This window comes from Telopea speciosissima, chromosome 11 (genome assembly GCF_018873765.1).
Source record: "Telopea speciosissima isolate NSW1024214 ecotype Mountain lineage chromosome 11, Tspe_v1, whole genome shotgun sequence".
Lineage (NCBI taxonomy): Eukaryota > Viridiplantae > Streptophyta > Magnoliopsida > Proteales > Proteaceae > Telopea > Telopea speciosissima.
The window spans coordinates 48,785,008-48,811,380 of record NC_057926.1 but is presented as its reverse complement, the minus strand read 5'-3'; the positions used below and the strand labels follow the sequence as shown (position 1 = coordinate 48,811,380).

The window sequence follows — 26,373 nt, the reverse complement described above, 5'->3', positions numbered from 1 at the left end:
GAGTCATTTTAAGTCCAAGTCATATCTCACATCATCAATTAACAGCGAGTTTCTAACAGACTATTAATTTTGCATTTTTTTGAAAAACTTGTACAAGTGCATTTTTTTTAAATTCGGGTTTATTATTACTTTAGGCAAAGCACAAGGGTGTCAATGACTTGTTAGTCTATGTTTATGTATAGTTTCATAATGAATGACACTAAAAAAGAATTTTGTCCAGAAGCATGGCTTCTATGCCTTGACACAATATGAGGAGAAATAACTGCACCACCCCCACAGAAATTCCACCCTTGTTGATGCTACCCACACACTCATTTGCAACACGGGGCCATGCTCCTGGATAGAGAATGCATCTCCTAAATAAAATGATTAGGTATTATTTTAATTTTATGGCAAAACTTCCATCAAGTATCTATGAACAAGTAAACCTAAATCTAGGGATGTAAATGTATATTCGTAAATCCGTATTCGTATCCGTTTAGGAGAATCCGAATCCGTTCGAAACTAATCGGATACGAATATGATAATCCCCCTATCCGATTGATTATTATCCGATTCGTTTAGCAGTCCAACGATAATAAAATATTTGAAATATAACTCTGTGTTTGTCTATCCTTTTAAGTTACCTTATTGGATTTTGTTATCTTATTTTTATAAATTTATAAGTTAAGATAATGTGATTCTTTTTCTAGATTTGTTATTAGTTTATATATATATTATTTTATGCAATGTGCTACATGGAATTACATATCTATTAAAAAATCAAAAGTAAAAAATATAAGAGAATAAAAGACTAAGAAGAGTAGAAGAAAGGTTAATAAATGAACTCTCAAGTTTCAACCCTAACCTTCATCATAAAAAAGGTAAATATGTCAACGGATAGTCGAAAAATCGTATTCGATCTGTATTCATATCCATTTAGGAGAACCTGTATTCAAAAAATCATTATCCAAAAATTATCCGAATCCGTCCGAATACCAATAGGATATTATCCGAATCCGTCCGAATATAAACGGATACGAATATGATAATGCCACTATCCGACCGAATTCGATCCGTTTACATCCCTACTTAAATCTGCCATATGGAATGATGATTTGATAATTTTGACGTGGATAAGTAATACCCTCTCATATTATATATTAGCACATGAATTTGACAATCTCAAAGCTAACAAATACATGGCAATTGTTGGCAATTGAAGTGGACACATGCAAAACACTGCCCCTCCTTTATAAAAATTAAGGGGAGGGGTTTTGGATTGCTTATCAAGAGAGATATTTCTTGACGACTCAAGTATGCTACATAGTGCAACTAACTAGTAGTTCGGTTTGTCCGTGGCATGCTAGTTGAGTGTAAGGGTTCGACTTCTCCTTATTTCATATTTGGGTTAAAAAAAATGGTCCCTCTCTTGGTTTTATAGATTTTCCTCCCTCCTCAGTATCAGTTTCGGTATGTATCAAATGATTTTACCTTTGTTTTTCTTAAAATTTGTTTTTACTACAAAGTTCAAGCCATTACGATAATATCGGCCAAGTATCAGTATCGAAGTTCAGCCAATAGTGATACGGGTAGGCTGATACTGATATTATAAACCATTACGATGATATATATTGGCCAAGTATCGGTATTGAAGTTCAGCCAATAATGATACGGATAGGGCGACACTGATATTACAAACCATTACGATAATATATATCGGCCAAGTATCGGTATCGAAGTTCAGCCAATAGTGATACGGATAGGCCGATACTGATATTTTAAACGATGCTAGTCTTGGTAATTGTTATCGAAGGGAGGGTATTTTAGTCAGTCGATGTATTACTTGCTCTCCTTCTCCAACTGCAATCAATATTAGGGTTTTCAGAGAGCTCTGTGGATCGGCTTTAATGATTCCTTTCTGTTTCTCTTAAAGTGTTCAACTTTTTTATCGGTTAATGTGGAATTAACAAAAGCAAGAAAAATGGCTGAAGAAGAAGAAAATGTAGAAGCACCACAGCCATTAGTATCAGGGCAAGAAAAAACAGAGGGTCTAATACTAACCCCCTGGGAGCAGCACTCAGCTGTGATTAACCTTCCTCGCTTCAACTACAATGCTCCATCTTCGCTTCTCGAGAATTTCCATTCTGGGTTCCTCATCACCTGCCCCATTAGTATGTTCTTCACCTTGATTCGAAACTGTTATTGTTACACTACCCTTACACAACTGTGTTTTTTTGTGTTTTATAGTTATGCTAATCTAATTAGTTCATTGGGATTTGGTTTCTATTCATAAAGTGGAGTTTGGTTCCTTTTCTAGTTTGTTATATGGCTGAATTACCATTAATGAAATTCAGTGAGGGTATTACACGTTTTGTAGACGAAACTCTTTTCTGCAGGATTAGAGAACTTATTTTAATTTTAATATTATATGCAGGTGTTGTGTCTGTATCTTCATCTTCAAATTTTGTATTAGCTTTAGCCACTACTAATTTAGTAAAAAACCTTCTCAGTATCAGCTGTCTGATACAACCACATCAATCTAATTACAATCTGCAAGGATAATTCTCAACGCTGCACATTCTTTGCTTCTTTATTTAGGTCACTAACTCTTTGTTTATGAGAAAATGGGCTTTTCTAATTTTCATTTTATTCTAAACATTTGATAGTTGGGATGGACTTTATTGAGTTTTTTCAGATAGCATGATGAGTATGCTTTTAATGATTCATGGTTACATGTTTTAGTAAATGGGTGATTGATAGATGAGTTTGTTATGTTACTTAGTAAGCTTAGAATCAGTAATAAGTAGCAAGTAAATTTAGCTCTTATATGTGTAGCACTTTATGGATGAGGAGAGACATAGAAGTACAATGCTTGAACAGGCCGCAGCTTAACTAGCTGACTCAAGAACATATTAGTACAAGGAATTCTCTACTCAAAAAAGTTATAACTCACAAGGTAATTCATCTCCAAAACACATCCTTGGATGGACTACCCCTTGTTTTTCCAAATTACCTGGCACATGGTTGGCACATTTAGGCTTCCTATGGAACATGTGGTTAATGTATAATAGAGGTGTTGAATGCATCTAATCAAGTGGGAGTGTCTTCACAGCTGGCCAAGAGCATTTCTCATCCATCCTGTTGCATTCACAGAATCCCTTTGTTTTGTTGCATATTATTGCCTTTATTTTGAGTTACAATTACATGCTGTGGTGTCTTGATGTAAGCAATACTTGCCTTTTTAATCTCTAAAACCCTTTTTGACGTGGACCTCCGGCATGTGGAAAGGGTTAATCTTGACACGGACATGTATTTTCTTTCCTATTCCTTATGGAACTGAAACATCTTTTTCCCCCTTGTCAGAGCGGGAGAAAAGTGCCACGAAAGAAGGCATGTGCATCCTTGAAAAGGTATTTATCAAGTTTCTCACTGTCATTCGTTGATAACACTTGGTGTCTAGTTTCTTACTGTTTGGGTTTTCTATAATGGATGAATGTGGAGCTGACAATAAGCATAGGGTAAATAATCCAAAGGGTAGGGAGAAGGCCAAAGAGGAAGGGGAAGGAGCTGATCCATTTATATTAGTTTTCTGTAGTCAACCCTGGTTGGTGTGTATTTCTGTTTCTTACACTAAGATATTTGTCTAGTGGAAGTTTTGTTTTCTGCTGTCTGGTTGACCAGTTTTGTTAGGGGAATCTAATGGTGTTCTCCTCCACCTTCTGCTTTTGCTTAGTCCCTCCTACTATGAAGAGGACTGGCATGGGTTGATTGTGATGCAAGACTAATATTCAAGCAACCGGGTTCCCACTGGTGAAGGAAACACACACCCAGTTCTGGTTCGGTTAAGGTGTATAGGACAGGCTGAATATGAAGTATAGAACTGGTATAGACTGGTTTAGATAGTATAAAGATAGGTTGAGTAGGGTAGATCCTTGGTTGAAGTTCAGGTTCAGATTTGAAGTACCTTTTGTTGATGTTGGAGGTTTAGGATGAAGTGGTTGATGTGATGAACTTGATGAAGGTAAATGAAGATAGATATTTGGCAACTAGAGATCCACTAGTGCCCAGCTCTTGGAGATCCACCAAGGACATCAACCTTGGATATAAACGTTGAATCCACAGCCCACCTGAGTCCGTAGGATATAGTCCTTGAAGAGAAGATTTCTGTTTTTATTTTTTTGTTGAAATTCTGGCTGCTGAATCAGCCTCCATGATTTGGTATTTATAGGGGAAGAGGAGACTAAGCATCCTCTTGAGATACATGTATTTGACATAAAGAAACTGTTGGAATTCCCAAATTAGATGGAATTCCCACACCTAGAAAACAAAAACCAATGCATAGAAAATAAAACCTAGACCTAGAAACTAAAACCAAGAAATAGAAAAATGTTCCCAAGACATAGGAACTACAAACAAAAATAATTAAAGAAAACATTAAAACTGCCTAGGAACATGAAAAGACACCTAACTAGGGGCTGTATTAGTTCTTGGCTAGGCCTGGCCAAACAACACAAGGTCTGGACTTGGTCTGGTTCTCCTGGGCTGCAGGCTTAGTTAGGGGGCCAAGGAGGCCTGGGCCTGGGCCTGGGCCTAAGCTGGTACCTCGTGGGGTGCTTGACTGGGCCTGGGCTGGGCTTGGCAAGGGCTGCCGATGGCCCTGCATCAGATTGTGTTAGCTTTGTTGCATATGTATTTGGTTTAATTTTTATTCTTTGGGGGGTGGGGAAGGCTTAGGGGCTGCATTAGTTCTTGGCTTGTTCATGCCTCTGTTAGGGTTGGGCCCACCTGCTGGGTGGGTGTGCTTGACATGGATTTTACTATAGATCAGTTAAAGAGAGGAGTTGGATGGGCAAACAGGTGCTGCTTGTTGCTTGAGAAATGTTAGTAATGTAGTCCTAGGTAGGAATAGTCCCACTAGGAGCCACGGTAATAGGATCACTTAACAAGGCTGGCTGATTGGGACAGCTTAGGCTGATTAGGGCAGAATTAGGGCTATAGTTAGGGTTTCAAGCTAGGGTTTTATTTGGTAATGATGTGCAGATTTTTAGGAGTCTATTAATGTAAATTTGGTTTGATTTGGATGAAGTTGGAAATCTAGGGTTTTGGGTAGGATGCCTTATGAAAATGGGCTGTTTGTGGGATCTAGGGTTTAGGGGCAGAATCTAGGAAAAAGGCTTATAGGGTTTTAATAAGCAGGCTTAGGGGGTTCTAATGATGTAAAGAGGCTAGGGTTTGGATAAGGTTTCAAATTCTGCTATAGGGGCAGAATTAAGTTGTAGGTTTAATGGAGGTTTGAGTGAGGTTTAATGGTGATGGAAGAAGAGTATAGATCAGGTTTGTGTAAGAGGGAGCAAAGGGCAGCAAGAAACTTACTATAATGCAGATATAAGGCAGCAGCTTGAAGAAGCTTGAATTGAAGAAAAAACCTCCCGATCTACAAGATGCAAGGAGTCGATCGGAGTCCACCAATCCCTTCACCTTGATATTACACACAAGGCAACCTTGATATTACTCACAAGGCAACACTCAACAGAGCAGAGCAGCAGCTATGGCAGCAAACAAAAGCTTTTTTATTAATCAAATTCGTGTTCAATGCTGGCCTCCCTTACAAACTTATATAGAAGACTCAAAAATAGACTTAGACACTAAAAAGGAATGGCTTAACTTTATTCCTAACCTATTAGGCAACTTAAACTGACTAGGAAACTCAAATAGACTCAAAATAGAGTCCTAATGACTTAAAACAACTTAAACTACTTAAAATAAAGAAGATTCCCTAGTAGCCAATAGGATATAAGAACCTCATAGCCAATAGGATCACTTCACTTAAATTAGACCAATTGAACCAATTGGATGCACCCAATTTAAACCGGTTCAATTAAAAACACAAAAATAAGACTTAAGTATTGGGCTAATCCCGTATGCAACCTATATACCCCTATTTCAGGCCCACTAAAGTGGCCTAATACATAGAAAACCCTTGGGAACAAAGGCCCAACATGTATGTATCCCAACCCTAGACTTATTCCTAATAAAATAAGCCCATTTGGGTGATGAATCTGCATCAGTTAGAAGACCATAACTCATCTTTTAATGCTTTACGAAGTAGCAATAGAGGGTGGATCTTGGCGAAATGGTAAGGTTGCTCTATTGTGACCTAGTGGTCGTGCTTTCGAGTCTGGAAACAGCCTCTCCATGAAGCGGAGGTAAGGCTGCATACATTATGACCCTCCCCAGACCCCGCAATGGCGGGAGCCTTGTGCACTGGGTACGCCATCTTTTAAAGCTACTTAATAACAATCACTTTCTATTTTTCTAACCCATACTTCTTATTTTATAAATACAAGAGGGCTACTACAGCCCACGATTTTGGCTAATACTATTTTATGTCTTCTTCAATGTGAAGTTGATGGCTACTATGGTGAAGCAGCAACAACTCCAAGGTGGTGAATCCTTGCATTGGGACTGGTGGTGATGTCTTTCCCGCAGGCCTTGGTGGTGAAGCCAGGTCTTTTTCACCCTTCATTCCCCTCTGCTTCCTAATTTTCCAGTAGATTAAACAAGCCTTGCTGATGCGGAACCTGGAGTTTGGAAACCCTAATTGGGTTTGCTATGGGCCACCACTCAGATGACAAGAATCCAAGTATAGGAATATAATGGTAATGCTGTAATTAAGTGGAAATTCTGGTAATGTAAGACTAGGTTAGGGTTAACCCAGTCCCAATTAAATCCACAATAATTTACAGCAGTCAACTTATTAAAGTTGTATAATATGGAAATACTAAAGACAAGGATTTGAATGGAATAGGTTACTTTCTATTGATATGGAGGTGTCCATATATACAAGAGATACAAAATTCAAATACCCAACATAGTCCTAGGATCAAGCTATACAATGAATATACAATCAACATGATTCCTAAGATCAAGTTATTCTCAACTATCCTAGGCCTAGAATCAAGCTATACAATGAATATACAATCAATCATCTTAGTCAGCAGATTATGAAGACTCATACGGTAATACTCCCCCTCAAGTTGGAGCGTGTAGGTTACAAACGCCCAACTTGGAAGCAAGACCGTTGAATTGTTCCCGACCAAGTGATTTGGTAAAGAGATCGGCAATTTGGGCGGAGCTTGCAATCTTTGCCGGACGGAGAAAGCCTTGTTGGAGTTTGTCACGAACAACATGGCAATCAATCTCGATATGCTTCGACGCTCATGAAAAACGGATTCAAGGCGATGTGAATGGCCCGATTGTCACAAAGATAATGGGATTGGTGAGGTAGGAACAATGCCCAAATCATGTAGTAGATAGGATATCCAGGTGAGTTCGCAGGTTGCGCAGCCCATGGCCCTATATTCGCTTCCGCCGAACTACGTGAGACAGGTGGTTTGTTTCTTGGTCTTCCAAGAGATTGGGCCGGATCCAAGAAATATGCGTGAGCTTGTCATGGATCGGCCGGGTCATGGGGCAAGTTGCCTAGTCCGAGTCACAGAACCACTAATATTGAGCTCGGTATTGGGAAAAAAATTCCCTGGCCTGGGTGGCTTTCAAGAACCGCAGAACTTGTGCGTGGCATCTAAATGGGGTTGCCGAGGAGCATGCATGAACGGCTTAGAATATTGACAGTGTGAGTGATATCCGATCTCATTCTTGTGAGATATATTAATCGCCCAACAAGCTGCGATAAGAAGCGTTCATGAGGAGCTCTCCTTGGGAATCGTGAGACGCAAGTTGAGCTCCATAGGGGTGTCAATCGCCGAGTTCCAGTGAAACCACTGTCTTGAAGGATGTCTAAGGCATATTTCCGCTGTGAGAGGTAAATCCCTTGGTGTGCTCTGGCAACTTCAATGCCCAAGAAGAATTTTAACGGGCCAAGGTCCTTGATGTGAAAATTGTTGAAGAGAAAGTTTTTCACTGTGTCGATCAAGGTGCTATCTGTGCCAGTGATGATAATGTCGTCTACGTAGAGCAGAATGTAGACACTTTTGGTGTCTTGGTTCAAAATAAATAAGGAATTGTCTGCCTTTGATTGGGAGAATCCAAATGTGAGTAGAGCCGTTGAAAATTTGGAGAACTATTGTCGAGACGCTTGTTTCAAGCCATGTAGAGATTTTTGGAGCTTGCAAACAAGGGTCTCCCCCTTTCGACGATAGCCCGGGGGGGTGTCATATAGACATCTTCGTTGAGATCCCCATGTAGAAATGCATTATGAATGTCCATTTGGTGAAGGACCCATCTTTTCACAGCTGCTAAGGCAATGAGGGTGCGAACTGTTACTAGTTTTGCGACAGGTGCAAAGGTATCGGTGTAATCAATACCTTCCACTTGATTGTAACCCTTAGCCACTAAGCGAGCCTTGTAGCGTTCGATTGAACCATCATAACGCCGTTTGATTTTGTACACCCATTTTGATCCAATGGGTTTCTTGCCAGGCGGTAATGGGACTAGGGACCATGTCTGATTTTCAGAGAGAGCCAAAATTTCTGCCTTCATTGTATCGCGCCATTGCGGGTATTTCATTGCCTCTGTAAATGTAACAAGTTCTGTGGTACTAATCAAAGAGGAAAGGAAAGCAATATGTTTTGTGGAAAAATGATTGTATTGTAAGTAAGGATGAAGTGGATGAGAGGTACCTTGGACCGTTGTTGAAGACGGCAATTGCGAGTATGTAAACGAGCATTGATAATCATTGAGGTGTTTGGGCTTGAGTCTAATCCGTTGCGGTCTAGGATTTGTTGGTGCAAGTGGTGGTACGGTTGGGGGTGGTGGTGGAGCAGGAGGTGGTGAAGGGTCGGTGGTGGGTGGTGGTAGTGGTGATGGTGGACTAGAAGGCGCAATGGGAGGTGGGACAGGTAGTTTGTTGGTTAATGGAGCTAGAGCCTCATTGATGCAGCTCCAAGAAGGAAGAAGAAGAAGAAGAAACCCTAAACTTAGGGTTTAAATAGGGAGCCGTAGGCTAGGATTTCTATTTTTCCATAGTTATTTTTCTGTTTTTTAGATTGAACCGGCTTAAATTGGTTGCATCCAATTGGTTCAATTGGTCTAATTTAAGTGAAATGTTCCCATTGGCTAATAGGTTCTTATATCCTATTGGCTAGTATGGAATCTTCACTTAAGTTAATTGTTCTAAGTTAGATTCTTTTATTTTTAAGTTAGTAGGGGTAGTTAAGTCATTATACTGTTTTAAGTAATTAATTAGACTTAAACCTCTCCCTTCCACGTTTTTGTGAAGGAGAGGCATTTAATTTGTAGTAGGAATTAGCCTATGGCCTTATTATAAATATAAGAGATCGTGGTAGGCTCCCCCACAATTGAAATTGGAATTAAAAGACTGTTTTCTGCTGCTGGCTGACTGCTGCTGCTGCTCCTTGCTCTTCAAGAGTGTTTGCATCCTTGTGGGTACATCAAGGTGGAAGGGTGGGTGGAATCCTGCGACTCCTTACGCTGTGATGGCTGGGAGGGTCTCTCTTCGAAGGTGATTTCATCCTTCATCCCTTAACTTGCTGCCGGTGGAATCCTATAGTAAGTTGAGATTTAAATTTCTGTTTTTAGTTTCCTTCCCTCCCCCATTCGATCCCTCTTGTTTTTCTATTTGAATTTCCAAAACCCTAGATCATCTAGGCATTATCCAGCCATCATCCTACCTCTGTTTTACACCAAAATCAGAGCACAGCCTTCCCATACCATCTCCCCCACTCGACCAGACTTGCTGCCCATTCTGTCCAGCCAAACCCTAAAATCCCTCTTATCCTTCAAACCCTAAAAAACCCTAATTTTCTGCTGGGACATATTCAGCCATCAGAAAACCTCCCTGCTGCAGCCGAACCTTCCCCCTAGTCCCTCTAACACTCGACCTTAAGCCCTGCCCCTGAATCCTACTGTAAACCCCAGTTTTGGCTATTTTCCTAATTTTAAAAACCCGGAACCCTAACCCTAAATCTGCAGAATTTTGAAACCTAACCAAATCCAGATATTTTTATATCATAATGACCCTCTAAACCTGCAGATTAAAACCCTATAAACCCCATTCCCAAATTCCCATCCTAAACCCTAATTTGGCCCTAAAACAGCCCCTAATCAGCCCTAAACAGCAGGCTTAACCAGAGCTTGATTCTACCTGGCTCCTAGTAGGATTATTTCCTATTCTAGGACTACATTACTCATCCTCCTCATTACCAATGGGTAGAAGAGGGCGCACCGATTGCTCGGTGGAATCTGAAATTTTTTCAAAAGGAAATACATGTTCATGAAATGTGACATCCCGAGAAATTATGATTTTTCCTGTTTGAAGATCATAGACACGATACCCCTTTTGCCCGAATGGGTAACCGATAAAAACTCCCGGGGAGGCACGTTTATCAAACTTATGAGCAGGTGAAGTGTTTCTTGCGAAGCATAGGCACCCAAAAACCCTTAGGTTGGAAAAAAAAGGCCGTTTACCAAAAAGTAATTCATATGGGGTTTTTCCTTGAAAAACAGAGGTAGGTAAACGGTTAATTAAATAGGTGGCTGTTGGGATGCAGTCACCCCAAAATTTAATGGGTAAATGGGCTTGGAAGCGCAAAGCACGAGCCACATTGAGAAAGTGGCGGTGCTTGCGTTCCGCCACACTATTTTGCTATGGTGTGGCAACACAACTGTATTGGTCGAGAACCCCTAAGGTTTGTAGATGTTGAAATGTAGGGTGGTTTAAAAATTCTGTCCCTTGATCGGACCGAAAGATTTTAATTTGGATGCCAAATTGTGTTGCAACCATTGAAAAAAAAGATTGGATCAACAAAGGAACTTCAGATTTGTGCTGCATAAGATAAACCCAAGTTGTTCTAGAAAAATCATCCACAATGGTTAGAAAATAACGTGCCCCGGATAAGGTTGGAGTTCTATACGATCCCCAAACGTCAAGATGTATCATATCAAAAATAGATGTAGTTGAAATAGAGCTATTTGGAAATGGTAAGCGTGTTTGTTTTGCCATAGGGCAAACAATACATGAACAATCCTTATGAAAATTAATATTAGAGTCCAAATGTTTCAAAGAAGATAAAATGGATGAACCAAGGTGACCTAGGCGGCAGTGCCAAAGGTCCAATATTTTATGATTAGCAGTAGCGACAGATGGACTGTGAAGGTCCAGAAAGTAAAGATCTCCATGTCGTTTACCCCTCGCAATAATCGTCTTCGAACGTGGGACCTGAAAAATGCAAGAAAGTTTGGAAATTAGTACTTCACAAGAAGTATTAGAAGTAAATTTAGGAATAGAAAGAAGATTGTAATTAAATGTCAGAACATATAGAACATTTTCAAGGGTAATCAACGGAGACAAACAAATAGTGCCAATTTTAACGACCGGTGTGTGAGTGCCGTTAGGCAAAGTAATAGGTAATAAATTAGGTGGGACTGAAACTTGTGAAAAGAGAGTCAAATCGGAACAAATGTGATCAGTAGCCCCTGAATCGATGATCCATGGGGCGGTTCCAATTGAAGAATTAATGGAAATCTTACCTGCAACATTTTCCAGGGGATGGGAATTACCAACAGGGAGCAATGCTAGAAGTTGTTGAATCTGGTCAGCAGGCAGCGTGGGCCCTGAGATCGAAGCAGGTGGTCCTGTTGTCACGGTTGCAGCCATGGGTGGGGCAGTATTGCCGCGAGGTGTGAAAGTGCCCTTAGAATTATTTCGCGGGTTCTTGTTTTTGCTTCAAGGGCCATTAACATGGCGCGATGCCAGGTCGGAAAGTTGTTCCCATTGAAAAGGGGGGTAACAAGAGGTGTGCTTGGTTGGTCGGATGCATGGAGAAAGTATGTAGAGTGAAGGAGAATGGCTGGTTGGAGGGAAGGAGCAGCTTCGGTTTGGGCATTTTCATTAGCCATGGTTGGAGGAAAATGAAGATTGAAAGTGGATATTGGAAATGAAGTTTTGGAAATTGGGAGAGAGCAATACGTGGAGATTGAAAAAGGAATTTGAAAATGGAAATTTGAAAAAGGAAATTGAAAATTGAAAATGGGGAATGGGAAGATCGTGGTTAGGCTGATACCATATTAAAGTTGTACAATATGGAAATACTAAAGACAAGGATTTGAATGGAATAGGTTACTTTCTATTGATATGGAGGTGTCCATATATACAAGAGATACAAAATTCAAATACCCAACATAGTCCTAGGATCAAGCTATACAATGAATATACAATCAACATGATTCCTAAGATCAAGTTATTCTCAACTATCCTAGGCCTAGAATCAAGCTATACAATGAATATACAATCAATCATCCTAGTCAGCAGATTATGAAGACTCATACGGTAATACAACTAATATTAACCCCAACAGCAGGATACAAACCAGGCCCTAAATTCAGATTTAGGGTGTAACAGAAACTCAGGTTTCAGTCAAGTAATGGGACTGAAATCAATGTCGAGTGCAGGCCTAGAGATGTTCAGCAAACCCTCCAAGTAGGGGCTGATTTGAATGGCCAGAAACTAGACTACCAACAGAACACCAAAATTAGAAAGTATAGGGCTGGGTGTAAAAACCAAACCAGCCAGCAATTTGGATTCAGACTTGGATCGAGTGGAGGGTATGAGGAGGGGGCCTTGTGCTCCAAATTTCAAACTATTATGATGGCTGGTTGCTGAGATATGAACTAGAATCAAAATTAGAAGGTTTGTTGAGATCTTGCAAAATAGCAGCAACTTGGACTCCAAACAGGGATCAAGTGTAGCTCTCCTTGACAGGGTTCAGCCCTCCAAAGCCCTACTGAAACAAGGTTCATTTGCAGAGAAGTGTAGGCTTGAAGTTGCTGGAGAATTTTTGGGCAGAAAGCTGATCTGCGGGGGTGACTCGATCCTTCTGTGGTTGTGATCAGCTGCAGCAGTTTCTAGTTGAATATGGGGTTGTATTCTGGTCCTTCACTGATGCAGCAGCAGCACTCGATTGTGGCCTCAAGAAACAGAGAATGTGGAGTTCGAGTGGGAGAAGAAGAGAAGATAGAAGAGAAGGGGGGTAGGGGAATGGCCAAGGTTTAAAGTATTGGTATCGGGTATCGTATCAGAAAGGTGATTTTAAGAGACGTATCGGAGAGACGCAAGGCACACTAAAGATACACATTGAACTGTTAAGGATATATGCCAAATGCAGTGTTGAAAGCATAAAACACATAAATAAGTAATATATAGAATATATCACGTATAAAGGGAACAAAGTATGACTAGACAAATGCATTCAATTGACTATGTATAAAGGATGAAGTTTCTTACTTGTACTAATAAAAATAATGAAAAACAAGTGGATTTTGCCAAAACAAAATTGATTATAATGCTGTCTAAGAGCTCTTGGTAAGTGTTTTGAGTCATTAATCGAGTTATAGTTTATAAGAGATGTATCAAGTGCATCAATAAGTATCAACCATATTGGGTCACGTATTGACCCGATACAGTTAATACTTTTTTTATGTATTGTATCGGTACCCTAAAAATAATATACGTATCGGTTAGTATCGGTACGTTAAGATACTTAAAACCATGGGAATGGCTCTCACACCCACAGCTATCCCAGCTGTTGAAACAAGGAGGTTCTCTCATAACTGATGGCAAGCTTGGCCAAAAAATTCTATTCTCAAAATTGTGTTCCTTCCTTACAATAGGAGGCCTATTAATAGCTTAGGCAAGCTTACAATAAAGATAGAAACTTCTAAAATAGAAAGTACGAAAAATAGAAACTACTAAAACCTAATTAAAATAGAAGGTAACTAAAATTAGAAACTACTAGGCTTTATAGTTCAGCCTTCTAAAACAAACAAGGACAATAAAATAGAAACTAATTAAATTAACAACTAGGCAGTTGGAGATGTGACTGGTCAGAGACTAGATCTCCTGTCAAAATCGTGGCCAACAAAGGCCTCTTCTAGAAGGTCAGCTGGCTGGCTCGAGCTGATCTTCTTGGCTGTTTCGAACTTGGTCCAAGCTGGTCCACATGAGGCTGACTCGAACCACCTTGGTTCGTCTGTTTCTTCTTCTGGCCAGAATCTACATCATCTGAACTCCTTTTAGTAAATTAACAGGATGAGGGATAAAACTGGAAATGCAGGAGACCACACCTGAAACGGGAGCAACGAGAGAAGAATTTAGAGAAGCAAAGTGAACCCAAGATGCCCTTGTAATTATCTCAATGCTGGGGTTGCATGTATCTCGGGTAAGATGGTTGAATCGCAACTCCATGAGTGGGGAGGAGAGAGTGATCCACAACCAAAAGAGGAAACTGTGTCTGACAAGGCATGTCTGATAATGCGTGTGATGACATCAAGTACGTTCAGCTTCCTTGCTTAACTTTGATGGTGTTCCATGCACCGTCGTAGAGAATGCCAGCATATTGTTTTCAAGCTACTGTAGTGGCCTGTTCTCGAAGTGTATGTCCAAAACCTCATACATGAATCTTCTTTAAGAGCTGCTTCTGTGGAAGGTTGAGCGCTCAAAGAAAATCAGCAGAGATAAAATTTTCTTTGCTCCGGTATCAATGACCGTATGACCATCACCATGTAGAAGAATACCTTTCTGTCTGTACAGGGGAGCTTTCTCGACTACTCTATTTGAGAGTGATGTAAGACTGGTGAATGAGCTCCATTCTCATCATTATGATTAATATCCTCTAAAAGATAACCATATAAATTATCTGCATCATCGTCATCCTTATTTGTCGATTGCGTCTCTGCTACATTCACGGGACTAGACTTATTGGGATATTTTTTTCCGAATTGACCCTTCTCGCCACAATTGTGACACACAGTGCTCTTCAACCAATCATTGTCTTTGATAACCTCCAACTTCCTTCTTCCATTCCATGAGATTGAGGCTTCTTGTCCTTGTTCTGGGGTGGAGGTCTGTAAACTGAAGAAGTTTGATCATGTTCTTCAAATAACTATACTTCTCTTCAAATGTTTTGGCATAAACATCTGCCACATCAATTGACCTGACTAAAATTACTGTTGGCAAACTCTAGTTGAATCTCGGTATTCAGCCCATTGATATATCTCAAAACCCATTGCTGGTCTGTATCCTGAACTCAGCCCCTTGAAGACAATTTGTGGAATTCTATCGTTATGGAATCCACATCCTTGCTTTCTTGTTGAAAATTAACCAGTTTGTGAAATAATACATTCTCATAATTAGGAGGGACGAATATCTCGTTCATAATCTATTTCGTGGTCTCCCAATTTGTAATAGGTCTGAGTCGTCTGATAAGTCTCAAATGTAATACGCCATCCCACCATGAACATGCATATCCAATAAACTCGGTGAGTATGACACTTCTCGTTCGGAGAGAATTTATAAGTGAAAACCTTTTCAACTCTAGTAAGCTAATCAAGGAAATCCTTTGGTCCCTTTTCACCACTAAACTTTGGAACTTCAGTCTTGATGCCATAGTCTCTGTCTGAAAATTGCCGTGTAATATTATGGGGTATAGCTAGATCGAGTTGCTATCGTTGAGGTGTATCTTCGATCTGTAAGGTACCCAACTGAGGAACTAGTGTAGATGGTCCTGCTTCATCTTGCTTTTCAGCCCTCTTAATAAAGGTGAGAGTCTCAGTGAGAGCGCCTTGAGTTTTTATATGAACTTGTCAAGCTTGGCCTCAGTCTTCTGATGACTCTCAGCTAGTTTCCGATATAACTTATGTAACTCAAGATTGGTGATGTGAGATTGACTTGTCATGATTAGTAACTGCCAGAAAACTCGTCTTTGATACCAATTGATGCGGAACCCGGGGTTTGAAAACCCTAATTGGGTTCACTATGGGTTGACTCAGATGCAAGGTTCCAAGTTTCAGTTTCGAGCGAAATGTTTTGACCGAAACCAAAATTTCTAGAGATCGGGGGATCGCCGGAGCTATGTGACTGATGTAGCATTTGGATTTTGGAAGGAATTTGAAAAGGTTGACTGGTCCAAGTTTGGCGTAAATTGGACGTTTATTTTGATGGAAGATTGATATTGTTGCCCTTTTATGTCTTTTTTTTTTTTTTGGGTGGGGTTGGCAGGGGGTGGGGGAGGGTAGGTATAAATTGGTGAAGATTTATGTAAAGGGAGGATGTTATCATTCTTCTTTTCTTTATGGAAACTTTGTTGTAAAAAGGACACTGAACCTTTTGATATCATGGTCCGTTGAGACCTGCGTCCAGTTCGGTTGAATGTAGTGGGCCTAGTGTCTAAAACTTTATATGTGCAAAGGTGGGCTGACAAAATAGTAAAACATAAACCAGTAAACATTTAGAATTTATTAAAATATTTCAAAATATTTTATTCCTTATTGATTCTGATGGTGTCCTATTCTTCTCCCCCCCCCCCCCCTTTTGACATATATTTCAATCAATTGTATATTTTATAAGAAAAATTACAAACTTCCATTATTTAAATTTTATCTTTGTTAAACCATTTTTTTTTGGCAGATCTTCTAAATATTGCCTGGGTTTGGTTTTAGTCTGGAATTCTTTTTAATGAGCCAAGTGTTTGTTTGTTCTTTTATACCGATCCCGTAAGTCTTTCAGAACTTTTTGCAGTATGTCGGGACTTTGGGCAAAAAAAATGTGGAAACCATAGATGCAGATGTGGCTGTGAAGAGAAGGAAGATATCCTCTGAGGAAATAGGTGGGAAATGTTTGAGTAGTGCGGAATGTGAGAAAGCCACTGACAATTTAGAGGATTCTGGTAGTGATTTTGTAAACAAAGTACTATTAAATTTTTTCTTGAAGCCTAACTTTGAATCTTGGAGATACAAGCATTGGTTGTTTACTTTGTACATGAATTACTGATAACTTTGGAAAGCAGGTGAAACTTCAATACCAACTACTTTGTCCTCTGCCAGGACAGAAGCGGATACGGAAAGAAATCTTTCCCTTTCACTGGTGAAGCTGACAAGGAGTGGTTTGCTTCTCTTTATCTTTCCGAAGGGAAATTCTTCTGATGGTATTCGTATTGTCTCTAATATATTTCATTCTCTAGATTCTGGAAATCTAAAGCCACCTCAGTAAGTTTGCTTATTAGTTTTTGTTTATTTGGTTGGAAACTTGTTATGCAATCCTTCTGGTTTTTTCAAATTTTATCCAGCTGTCATATTTTCCTTATTCTCCTTCAATTTTTGAGTGACTCGTTTTGCAGTTTATTTTGATGTGATTAGGACCTTTTGCTGTAATTTTCGTTTTGATGCTATTTCGGTCGAGGGACCAAAATGAAGCGTTCAGATGTATTATTGATATAACTATAAATATATATGTATATATGTACATATATCTGTGTACCTTAGGACTAGTAACAATTATGACTTTGAATAGAGTTGATTGAAGAAAAAAGATACATGTAGCTGACCCCATTGAGTTGGGATACATCCGTGCATGATACACATGTGTCAATAGTCAACTTCAAAAGTACATGTTCCAGTTCATCCAAAAGGGTGAAAAAGAGAATACCATTTAATATCTAAAATTAAATGAACCAAGGCTCTGAGCCTCCTCTTGCCTAAATTGTAACTTGAAGGGGGCTGGGAATTTCTTTCATATGTCTAAAGATCCTAGGATAAAATCTTAAATTGTGATTGTCTCTTAGGTCTGGGCTTAGAGAAACTTCGTAAAAATGAGTTGGTATCGCATCCTTGGCCTGAAACTTCAGCACATTAGGTAAAAATCTTGGTATGTTCTCATTTTTGTGAATGATTTTTGTTTTTCATTTTCTGGGAATGAAATTAACACTCAACCCCTTCCCCCTCTAATTAAGCATATTGGTCAGGTGACCAAAACACAAATTTCAGCCAAAATTTTGCGAAATAATGCTACATTAATAACTAAGGTAATTTTATGTAGTGAAAGCTTAAATTTGCCTCAAGGTTAGAGTCTTGAGCCGATACATTTTCTTAATTAGGATAAGGGGAACCGTTCTCTGCATGGGACCACGGGGGCCACGCATGTGCGCTGGCACATTGGGGGCACGACGGTCATTTCCGTCCCCCAATGTGTCTGGGTGTGGCCCCTGCGTCCCATGCGGGGAACTTTTCTCCTTAAGATAAATATGATAAACTTAAGTAAGAATAATTACTAAGATTTATAAAAGGATCTATTTCACATTTCTAACTGCCTTCTCTTTATTTAAAGGTCAAAGGCTGGCACCCTAGATTTTAGTAAAGGAAAAAAAGTACTTTTCTTTTTTCCCTTATTGGTTATAAGACATAAAGCAAAGAGAAGATTGACATCCAATTAGTAAGGGAAAACAGTGTGTCTTTGTGCAAAGGGTGCTTCAATGAAAGTAGAAGTGTAGAGCTAAATTGGCTTGGTTGGGGAAGGATTCAGTGCAAAATACAGGGAAAAAACACTTCTTTTTTTCTCAATGGGAAAAGGAAGGAAGAGGAATTTTGGGGGTTTAAGGTTCATAAGTACGGAAGATGCTTTAGAACCAAGAGGTTTTTAGATGGCCTGACCAAATGAGATAAAATCCTATGCAATTTAGTGAAATAGGATTTGTTATGTAACGATTTTAGATTGAAGACCAAGTGATACCCTGGGGTGACCAGTTTTCGTATCTTGTTTCAAGCAATAGTAAGGAGGGAGAGGTTGGAGAAGATGTTGCCCAATAGAACTGGGAGATGAAATGGAGACTCCTCCAGGTGCTTCTAGAATGCATACAAATTCTATCAAACTACAAGGTAAATCTTATAAGAAAGCTAGACCAGCATTGTTATATGGATCTATATAATAGTTTCGAATATGGTGATCTGGTTCTGATATTTATTTTAGTGTTGGATCTGTTTGTGACCCTGAATCTAGAGTTTAGGACTTGCTACATAGGGTCTGACAATCGGATATGAGTACATTAACTAATACAACATTGCAAAAACTAAATATGCAGTTTTCAATAAACATGAAGCTATTTGACTCTTATCTATAATGCTAATGTGTTATAGTAGCCATAATTATTAAAGTACATATGGCAAAAGAATATTATATGAACTTGTAACAACGATAAAAAAGAGCATGAATAAATCTGCTGCATGAAGTTAAAAGAGAAGTACCTGGCAGGTGGTCAAATCTTACACTTCTAACTATGCCTAGGTTCTCTAGTTGCTAAACTTAAATTATCAGAGTGACAGTTGAGTTTGTTTCCAAAGTCATGGATAGGTAGGTAGCCAAACCATTAAGATTGACAAATCAAGTAAAAAAAGAGAATTCAAAATTAGGTAGGGATTTGTTGGAGAGACACTGTTCTTATGTCCACCCCTTCTTGTGTAACTTGTATAGTTTCCAGATAGAGAAAAATTGAGGTCTGATGGTGTCCCAGGTCAAGTGCAATTGTAACAAATGAATAGAAGTGGAGCTGCTGAACAATTGACGCCAGTAGGCAGTCAAAGACAAGCATGTGTTGATATGGGTAATTTGTACATTTGTCAGAATATATGCTACATAACTAGGCTCTCTCTCTAACTTTTGGCAAGTTTGTTGCACAGATAGTCATCCTTTTGTGTTTGTCTTAATTTATGTGGTTCACCACAAGACCACTTGATTTGTTGATAGATAATTTGTCTCGAAACTTAGTTTGTTTACTTGTACAAGTGCTTGTCAGTGTATACATTTGACTCCTTTCTTCTAAGGTCTTGAACTTGATTTATCAATCTAGAATAATTTTATCGTCCAGTTTCAAATGGTGTGGCATTTCTTTGGTGTAGGTGGTGCAATCGCATTTTTCCTATTCAAGCAACTTGTGCTCTAAATGAGAAGGACCTCCGCATAGTTGTGTTAAAGCTTGTTCAACAATTTTTGAATGATAAGCAGAATAATCTTGAAAAGCCTATAAAGGTACCATTTGTATTAATGGCCTTAATGAAAATCTTTCTTAGTGTCTGATATGCCTGACTACCCAAAAGAATTCTATTGATTTGATGAAATGTTGTATCTTTGATTCTTTGCTTGTAATGTTTCTTGATTTTGTATGCTCAACTGGTCTTCCAGTTGAAGGACATGGAGTTATCCAATTCTGAATACCATTGCTTCTATGTGTATGCTTTTACCCTTATTCTTCAGTGAGTCTGTGAAGCTGGGAGTTAATGTACAAGGGCTATGGGCTTATCCATTTTTTTCTCAAGTTTCTGTATGACAGTTCATGGATAATTTAATTTGGAAGTAAAAATTAAAGTTCTGCCAAACGTACGTGAAAATTTTTTAATGCATATTTAAGTTGAAAATAGATATTCATTTAATTTCTGAAATGTGAAACATGTTTAACATATAAAATTTATGTTCGAAATCCGCCTATAGTATGTGTGTAATACATTACAATGAAAAATGCCTCCCCCTCCCAAACTTTTGAGTCTTACGCTGTGTTAAGATATGTGTCACCATTGGGGGTTTGTCCCAACATGATATATTTGGTTTATATCTTTAGTTTCCCTTTTATCTTCCTAGTTAGTCTAGTACTGAAATTATAGTTAGACTAGGATCTTAGGATTTCTATTCCTATTACTTTTATATTTCAGTTTGATTAATATAAATAAGGGGCCTGGCGGTAGATCACTCTGAATCTATCACTGGGTTTAGACTATTCTCCTTCTCCATTGTCTCGCTCTCTCTCTCTCTCGCTCTCTCTCTTGGTTTGCTTCTTCTTCTTCTTCACAGGGTTTGGTGTTAAGGTTTTGTCGCACACTGAAAATATGTTTCATGAATAATATGCGAGTTCACAAAGTAGGGTCTTGAGATGATATGTCTCCTTCTTGTGGACTTGATTAGATCTCTCTCTCTCTCTCTCTCTCTCTCTCTCCTATTGTTAAATGAGATAGGAGAGTGGTAGACCCATGATTTGTTCGGTGTTGACTAGAGTTGGTGGGGTTGCTAGCCATACATTCTTCAGCCATAGTCTAATACACTCCAGATATGAGTATGATAGGGTTATTAGTCCTGAATGAGATTGATGCAGGGGCAATTCCTTGGACCAGACTAAACCTGTTGGGGGACCCATATGAAGATGAACTGGGTCCCAACCTTGTTCTGGTTCAGTAGGATATTTAGGATATTTTTTATTTATTTATTTTGGGTAGCTATTAAGGAAATTCCCAATTGGAGTTTTATTGAGTTTCTATTTTTGTTAGTCTAAGTTTTATGAAGTAATTAGGAGTCTTTATTTTTGGGTATTATAAATAGATGTGTAACCGATGATTGGAATAGTAGATTGAATTGTGAGTGCCTGCCTAGCGTGCTTGTGCAAGCGTCCCCCCACCCCCCTCTTCTTGCGTTCTCTTTCTCCCTCTCTCTTCTTCTTCTTCTCATCCTTCACAGCAAGACTCTTTCCCCTCTTCCTCCTTATCCTTCTACTTTTCCAATGGTTTTGTATTCTTCACCATCAGGCAACAATACCAGATTTAAAAGAAACCCATTGCTGACCCTTGAGGGTGGACCTTGGTGTAAGGTTGCTGCATTGTGACCAAGTGGTCACGGGTTTGAGTCTCTGGAAACAGCCTCTCCACGAAACAGGGGTAAGGCTGCATACATTATAACCCTCCCTAGACCCTGCAGTGCCGGGACCCTCGTGCACTGGATATGCCATTGCTGACCCCTTGTCCCCAATCCATTGACCTTGAGTTTTTGGGCTGTTGAATCCTCACCCTTAAGCAATTCACACGTTAGAGACTCATGCCCAGAAGCTTACCTTGCTGTGAGAATCGAGCATTTGTAGAAACCTGCAACTGTGAAGATTGCCTGGTCTGGCTTCATATCTGACCTACTACTCTATTGTTTCTTATTCCAACTTGATATGGATCTCATTTAGGAGGGCCAGTAGTAGGGATCTTGCCCTTGTAATTTCAGGTCGAGTGGATTCCTATCGAAGGAGTTCTCCTCTTTGAATCAAATCTGGTTTCCGCCTCTGGTTTGTGCTAGAGGTAGAAGTCGATACCCCCTTTCCACGATTTTATCTTTGAGTTGTGATTCCTAAAATACCCCTTCCTTCCATCGTTATTTCTGTTTGTCCCTATTTTCTTTTTAGTTCCAAATCTGCCCTTCCCCATATTGTATGTTACTTTTCCCTTGTGGTCCTTTCTCTTATGGTTAAACTTCCATCTATTTACGGGATTGCCATTACACACATCAATTGAGTTCTTCATTAGTTGGGTGGGTCCACAAGCGCTCCGAATTGGGTTTTTGAACCCCGGATCCGCATCAGAGATATACCAATACTACAGTTTTACGCTTGTGGCCAATTTGAAAAAGAACATGTTCTTTTTATTCCATTAAATAGGGAAAGCCTGTAGTAGCACCAACCAAAAACAAATAATAAAATAAAATAAAGGGGAAAGCCAAGATCTAGGGTTGACATCAAGGAATGGAAAGGGTACAGGTACATGGCACACATGCTGGAACAAAGCTGCCATTAAATGGATCCAATGGATCAATTGGGGGAATTTTGCAGAACAGAGATCAAATTGATATAGTGAATACTTCTTTGAGTAGTCAGTAGAAGAGATGATGTGTAACCAAGGAAAAAATGTACGAGTGAACACCATCTATTGTGATCATTATTGATATGAAATCTAGGTCAAACGTCTTTCATCTGTTTGCATGCATCATTTATTTGTTACGACAATGGATATTTTCTTTTAATTCTACCTTTGTCATCTGCTGCATATTTTTTCCAGGTGGTTTGTTTTTTAACAATGATGCATATGGTGGCTTTATACAAATATGTAATATTAGGTTCAAGCTACCACTATTTTAGTTATCACGTCCTGCAATTATTTGTTTTCAGATTTTGTGGAGCCTTTCTTATTTAGTCTTTTAGTTTGCAGTTGGATATAATAGAAGGGGAATTGAGGAGACAGAGATGAAATCCCAGAGAACTGCAGAAGGTTCGATCTTAGTTGATTTATTGGACCGCAACAAGTGCTTCAGTGTTGTGGCTGGTGCAGTTAAGGATGTTGTTGCAGATTCAGTCGTTGACCTCAAATCTCCCCAGGTACAAAGCCATGAACTTTCACATTTTGGCTATTTAAAATGATTTCCTTTTATCATTTCTGCAGTGTACTGTGGTCACAATTTTTCCGGCCATACTTATAAATTTCCATCTTTAATTGTTTATCATGATATACTCTTCAATGCTGACTGAGCTAACCATATTGATGACACTACAGTTTGCCATTCTTGTTGAGTTGCTACCTGTTTCTGGATTACCCAATGGGTCCTTAGTGGTTGCTGTCTCAGTTCTTCCAAATAATCTTGTTAGTACCAAGCCACGGCTCTGCATTAAGGCATTGGTCTCAGAAACCAAGAGCAAGAACAAGGTTTGAAATCGATACTTGATGGTTTGGCAATGTTGCCTAGCCCTAACAGAATTAGGACCCGTTCACGCTCTGTTGTTGCTTAGGTGAGATCTTCACTCTCTGACTTATGTATCCAAATTGGCGACTTGCTGCTGGATTGAGAAGCTATGAAGTGGTCGTAAACGATAGTGGAAATGTTGATCTGTGTCATGGAATGCAGCAACCCCAAATTCTTGATGGATGCTTTACATGACTCTTCACCTAGCATGGTTGATGGGTATACTGGCAAATTAAAGATTTTTCTGAATTTACAGGATTCAAATTGATTGGGAATGTACCTGGCCAGTTTCATGTTTTAAAGGTACTTTTTTTTATGATGTTGCCATAAGCTTGTAGGTCTAATCTGTGGTGTTATTGTTCTATATATGTATCATGCTACTTTAATGGCTTCGAATGAAATTGAATTGTCCATTGATTAGATTGTAGTTTGATTCCGAGTTCCTAGAGCCCAGTGAGAGTGCATGACCATAGAGTACAATAAGGATCAAATATTGTGAGTAGACTTCTCTGAATATTGATTACCCCCCTTCCCCAACTAGGGATGTAAATGTATAATCGAAAATTCGAATCCGATCCGCATCCGTATTCATTTAGAGGGCATCCGTATTCATTTAGAGATATCTAGAAAAAAATCCAAATATTTAATAATAAAAAATTAAATTAATAATGATCTTGAGGGTTTTTGAAGATTCAACAGGTTCTAGAATAGAGGAAAAGAGAATCATGATCTAAGAGATATGGATTGAGAGCGACTTATATGCGCTAAGGGGAGGAAGGTCTGGGTTACTCAAAGCAAAGATGTAAACGAATGGTTAAAAATCCGAATTCGATCCGCATCCGAATCCATTCCAATCTGTTTAGAGGTATTCGTATTTGGTCAGGGAATATCCGAATCCGATCATATTCGATTTGTATCCGAGCCGAATCCAATTTGTTTACATCCCTACCCCCAACCCCCCAAAATAAAAATATTGTGGATAAATTACGTCACCCACTGGTTTTCAAACGAAACTCAAATTACCTCTTGTATTAGACCCCAATATGACAAATTAGTCCCTACCGTTAATTTTTATGTTGTTAAGTGATTATGTCGGCCAGAATAAATATAAATCCCTAAACTACCCTTGACACCAAAACATAGATTTTGAAGGGTAGTATTGTAAATTTAATTCTAATGTTTTAGTATAAGGGTAAAATAGTCATTTCACACCAATAACTAACAACAAACTAACATCGTTACTGTAGAAGGGGGACGGATGAGTATTTTAAAAAACCAAGGGGTTATTTGAGTTTTGTTTGAAAATCAAGGGATGATGTGTAATTTACCCAAACATTATTTGTTCTCCCAACGAAATAAGAGAAATTGAAATTAGTTCTCTGTTGTGTCTGGGCGTAGGGGCAATGTACCGCAGGCGCCCAAGTAGCTTTCTCTTTCCCTGTATGGAGAAAAGATCTCTACTTGGTGGTGTTTCCTATGCTCTTTAATGGGGGAGCATGCCTGGGTATCTATCCTGGGGGCAGAGGCATCATCTCACGGTGCCCAGTGAGAGGGCATAGGAAACACCACCAAGTACAGATCTCTTGCCCTAGTTGCATGTAGCTAGAGAGAATATCACTTATATGTCCATGTAAAGCTGAGACTATTGGCATTTCCTCGTCATTTTAAATTATGTGGTAAGTTGATCGGGTCAAACCACCCATTGGATAGATAAGGCATACCTTGGATTGTCCAAAATCTTATAACCCGTCTAAACCATATGGCCCACCATTTGGTAGTCCTGTTTTTTTTTTGGGTTTTTTACAAATGCCCCTTTGAAAATGTCCATTTGTCCAAATGCCCCTTACAACTTTTCTAATTATAAACTCCCCCCTATTTTCAACAAATTGTAGCGTTTTGGTTTAGTCCGTTAATTTGGGACGTCAAATGTTAGTTTTAGAGAATGTAATGACCAAAATGCCCTTGTGAAAAAAACCAACAAAAATGAAAAAGTAGTGTGACCAAATTGCCCTCATCTTCCCCAAATGGTTTAGGGTTTGAAACTGAAAACCAAACCCTAAACCATTTAGGGAAGATGACCCCTAAAATCAAACCCTATAATCACCCGTCAATCCAATCATAATTTCTTCTGCAAATCGAAAAATCGAAGAGAGATGCATTTGAGGAAGATGAGGGCAATTTGGTCACTTTACTTTTTAATTTTTGTTGGTTTTTGTCACAAGAGCATTTTGGTCATTACATTCCCTAAAACTAACGTCTAATGTCCCAAATTAACGGACTGGACCAAAATACTACAATTTGTTGAAAATAGGGGGGAGTTTACAATTAGAAAAGTTGTAAGAGGGCATTGGGACAAATGAGCATTTTTAAGGGGGCATTTGTAAAAAACCCTTTTTTTTAACCCCCAAATATTCACTGGACCCAGGCAAGTGCCTAGAAATTTTATTAAAAAATCAATTACATGGAGGGGACATAACCCGGCTAACCCTAAACCACAAGAAGAACAATATAATTCTCACACAAGACACCCTGGAAAACCCATACACAAGACCAAAAACAAGAATTACATTCTAAACATCGGCAATCCAGCTTTATCCTCACGAATAATGCACTATTTGGTGGTCCTGTCTTGTATTTTAAACTGTTAAATACTTTGAGGTTTGATGTATAAAATTGGACACTAACTTAGCTACCATGTCCTTAATATTTAGGGCCGTATAGATATTTTTATCCTCATGACCGTCGAGGAAACTCAAGTTAATGCATATGAGATCAAATCATGGATAAGGGAAACTCTAGTCAATGCATATAAGAAGGGGAGAGGGTTCTCTACATTGCCCGGGTGTAGTTTTAGGCAAATGAGGAAACCCACTTTGGAATCTGATAATAGGGTGGCATTTATGATATATCACCTCTTCACATGAACAGTGATATTCGAGAGAATGTGCAGTTTCATTTTTGAACTGTCGTTGTGCGTAACTTTTTCCCATAAGATACTTATGAAAGAATCTCTTTCATACAACATTGTCAAGATAAGTTTTTCTTGACAAACT

At 39.0% G+C, this 26,373-nt stretch overlaps 1 protein-coding gene across 3 annotated transcripts; it reads left to right on the top strand.

Moving 5' to 3' along the window:
• Positions 1–1,868: 1,868 nt before the first annotated feature.
• On the top strand, positions 1,869–23,740 carry LOC122646851. 3 transcript variants are annotated; one of them, XM_043840462.1, is made up of 7 exons: positions 1,869–2,153; positions 3,346–3,392; positions 16,535–16,682; positions 16,800–17,001; positions 19,684–19,813; positions 22,785–22,958; positions 23,134–23,740. In XM_043840462.1, exons 1-7 carry the CDS (start codon positions 1,964–1,966, stop codon positions 23,287–23,289), a joined length of 1,047 nt encoding a protein of 348 aa, XP_043696397.1. In that variant the 5' UTR covers positions 1,869–1,963; the 3' UTR covers positions 23,290–23,740. The 3 variants fall into 3 exon arrangements, with proteins under 3 accessions (XP_043696397.1, XP_043696398.1, XP_043696399.1); XM_043840463.1 differs by having other exon boundaries at positions 1,871–2,153; positions 16,803–17,001; XM_043840464.1 differs by having other exon boundaries at positions 1,873–2,153; positions 16,535–16,688; positions 16,860–17,001.
• The last annotated feature ends 2,633 nt before the right edge of the window (positions 23,741–26,373 follow it).

Excerpts from the sequence above, each read along its gene's own strand:
- LOC122646851 (XM_043840462.1), top strand. The coding sequence starts at position 1,964 with ATGGCTGAAGAAGAAGAAAATGTAGAAGCACCACAGCCATTAGTATCA. Across the intron at positions 3,393-16,534 it reads GCATGTGCATCCTTGAAAAG|TATGTCGGGACTTTGGGCAA; the intron begins GTATTTATCAAG and ends AACTTTTTGCAG. Across the intron at positions 17,002-19,683 it reads GGAAATCTAAAGCCACCTCA|GTGGTGCAATCGCATTTTTC; the intron begins GTAAGTTTGCTT and ends TCTTTGGTGTAG.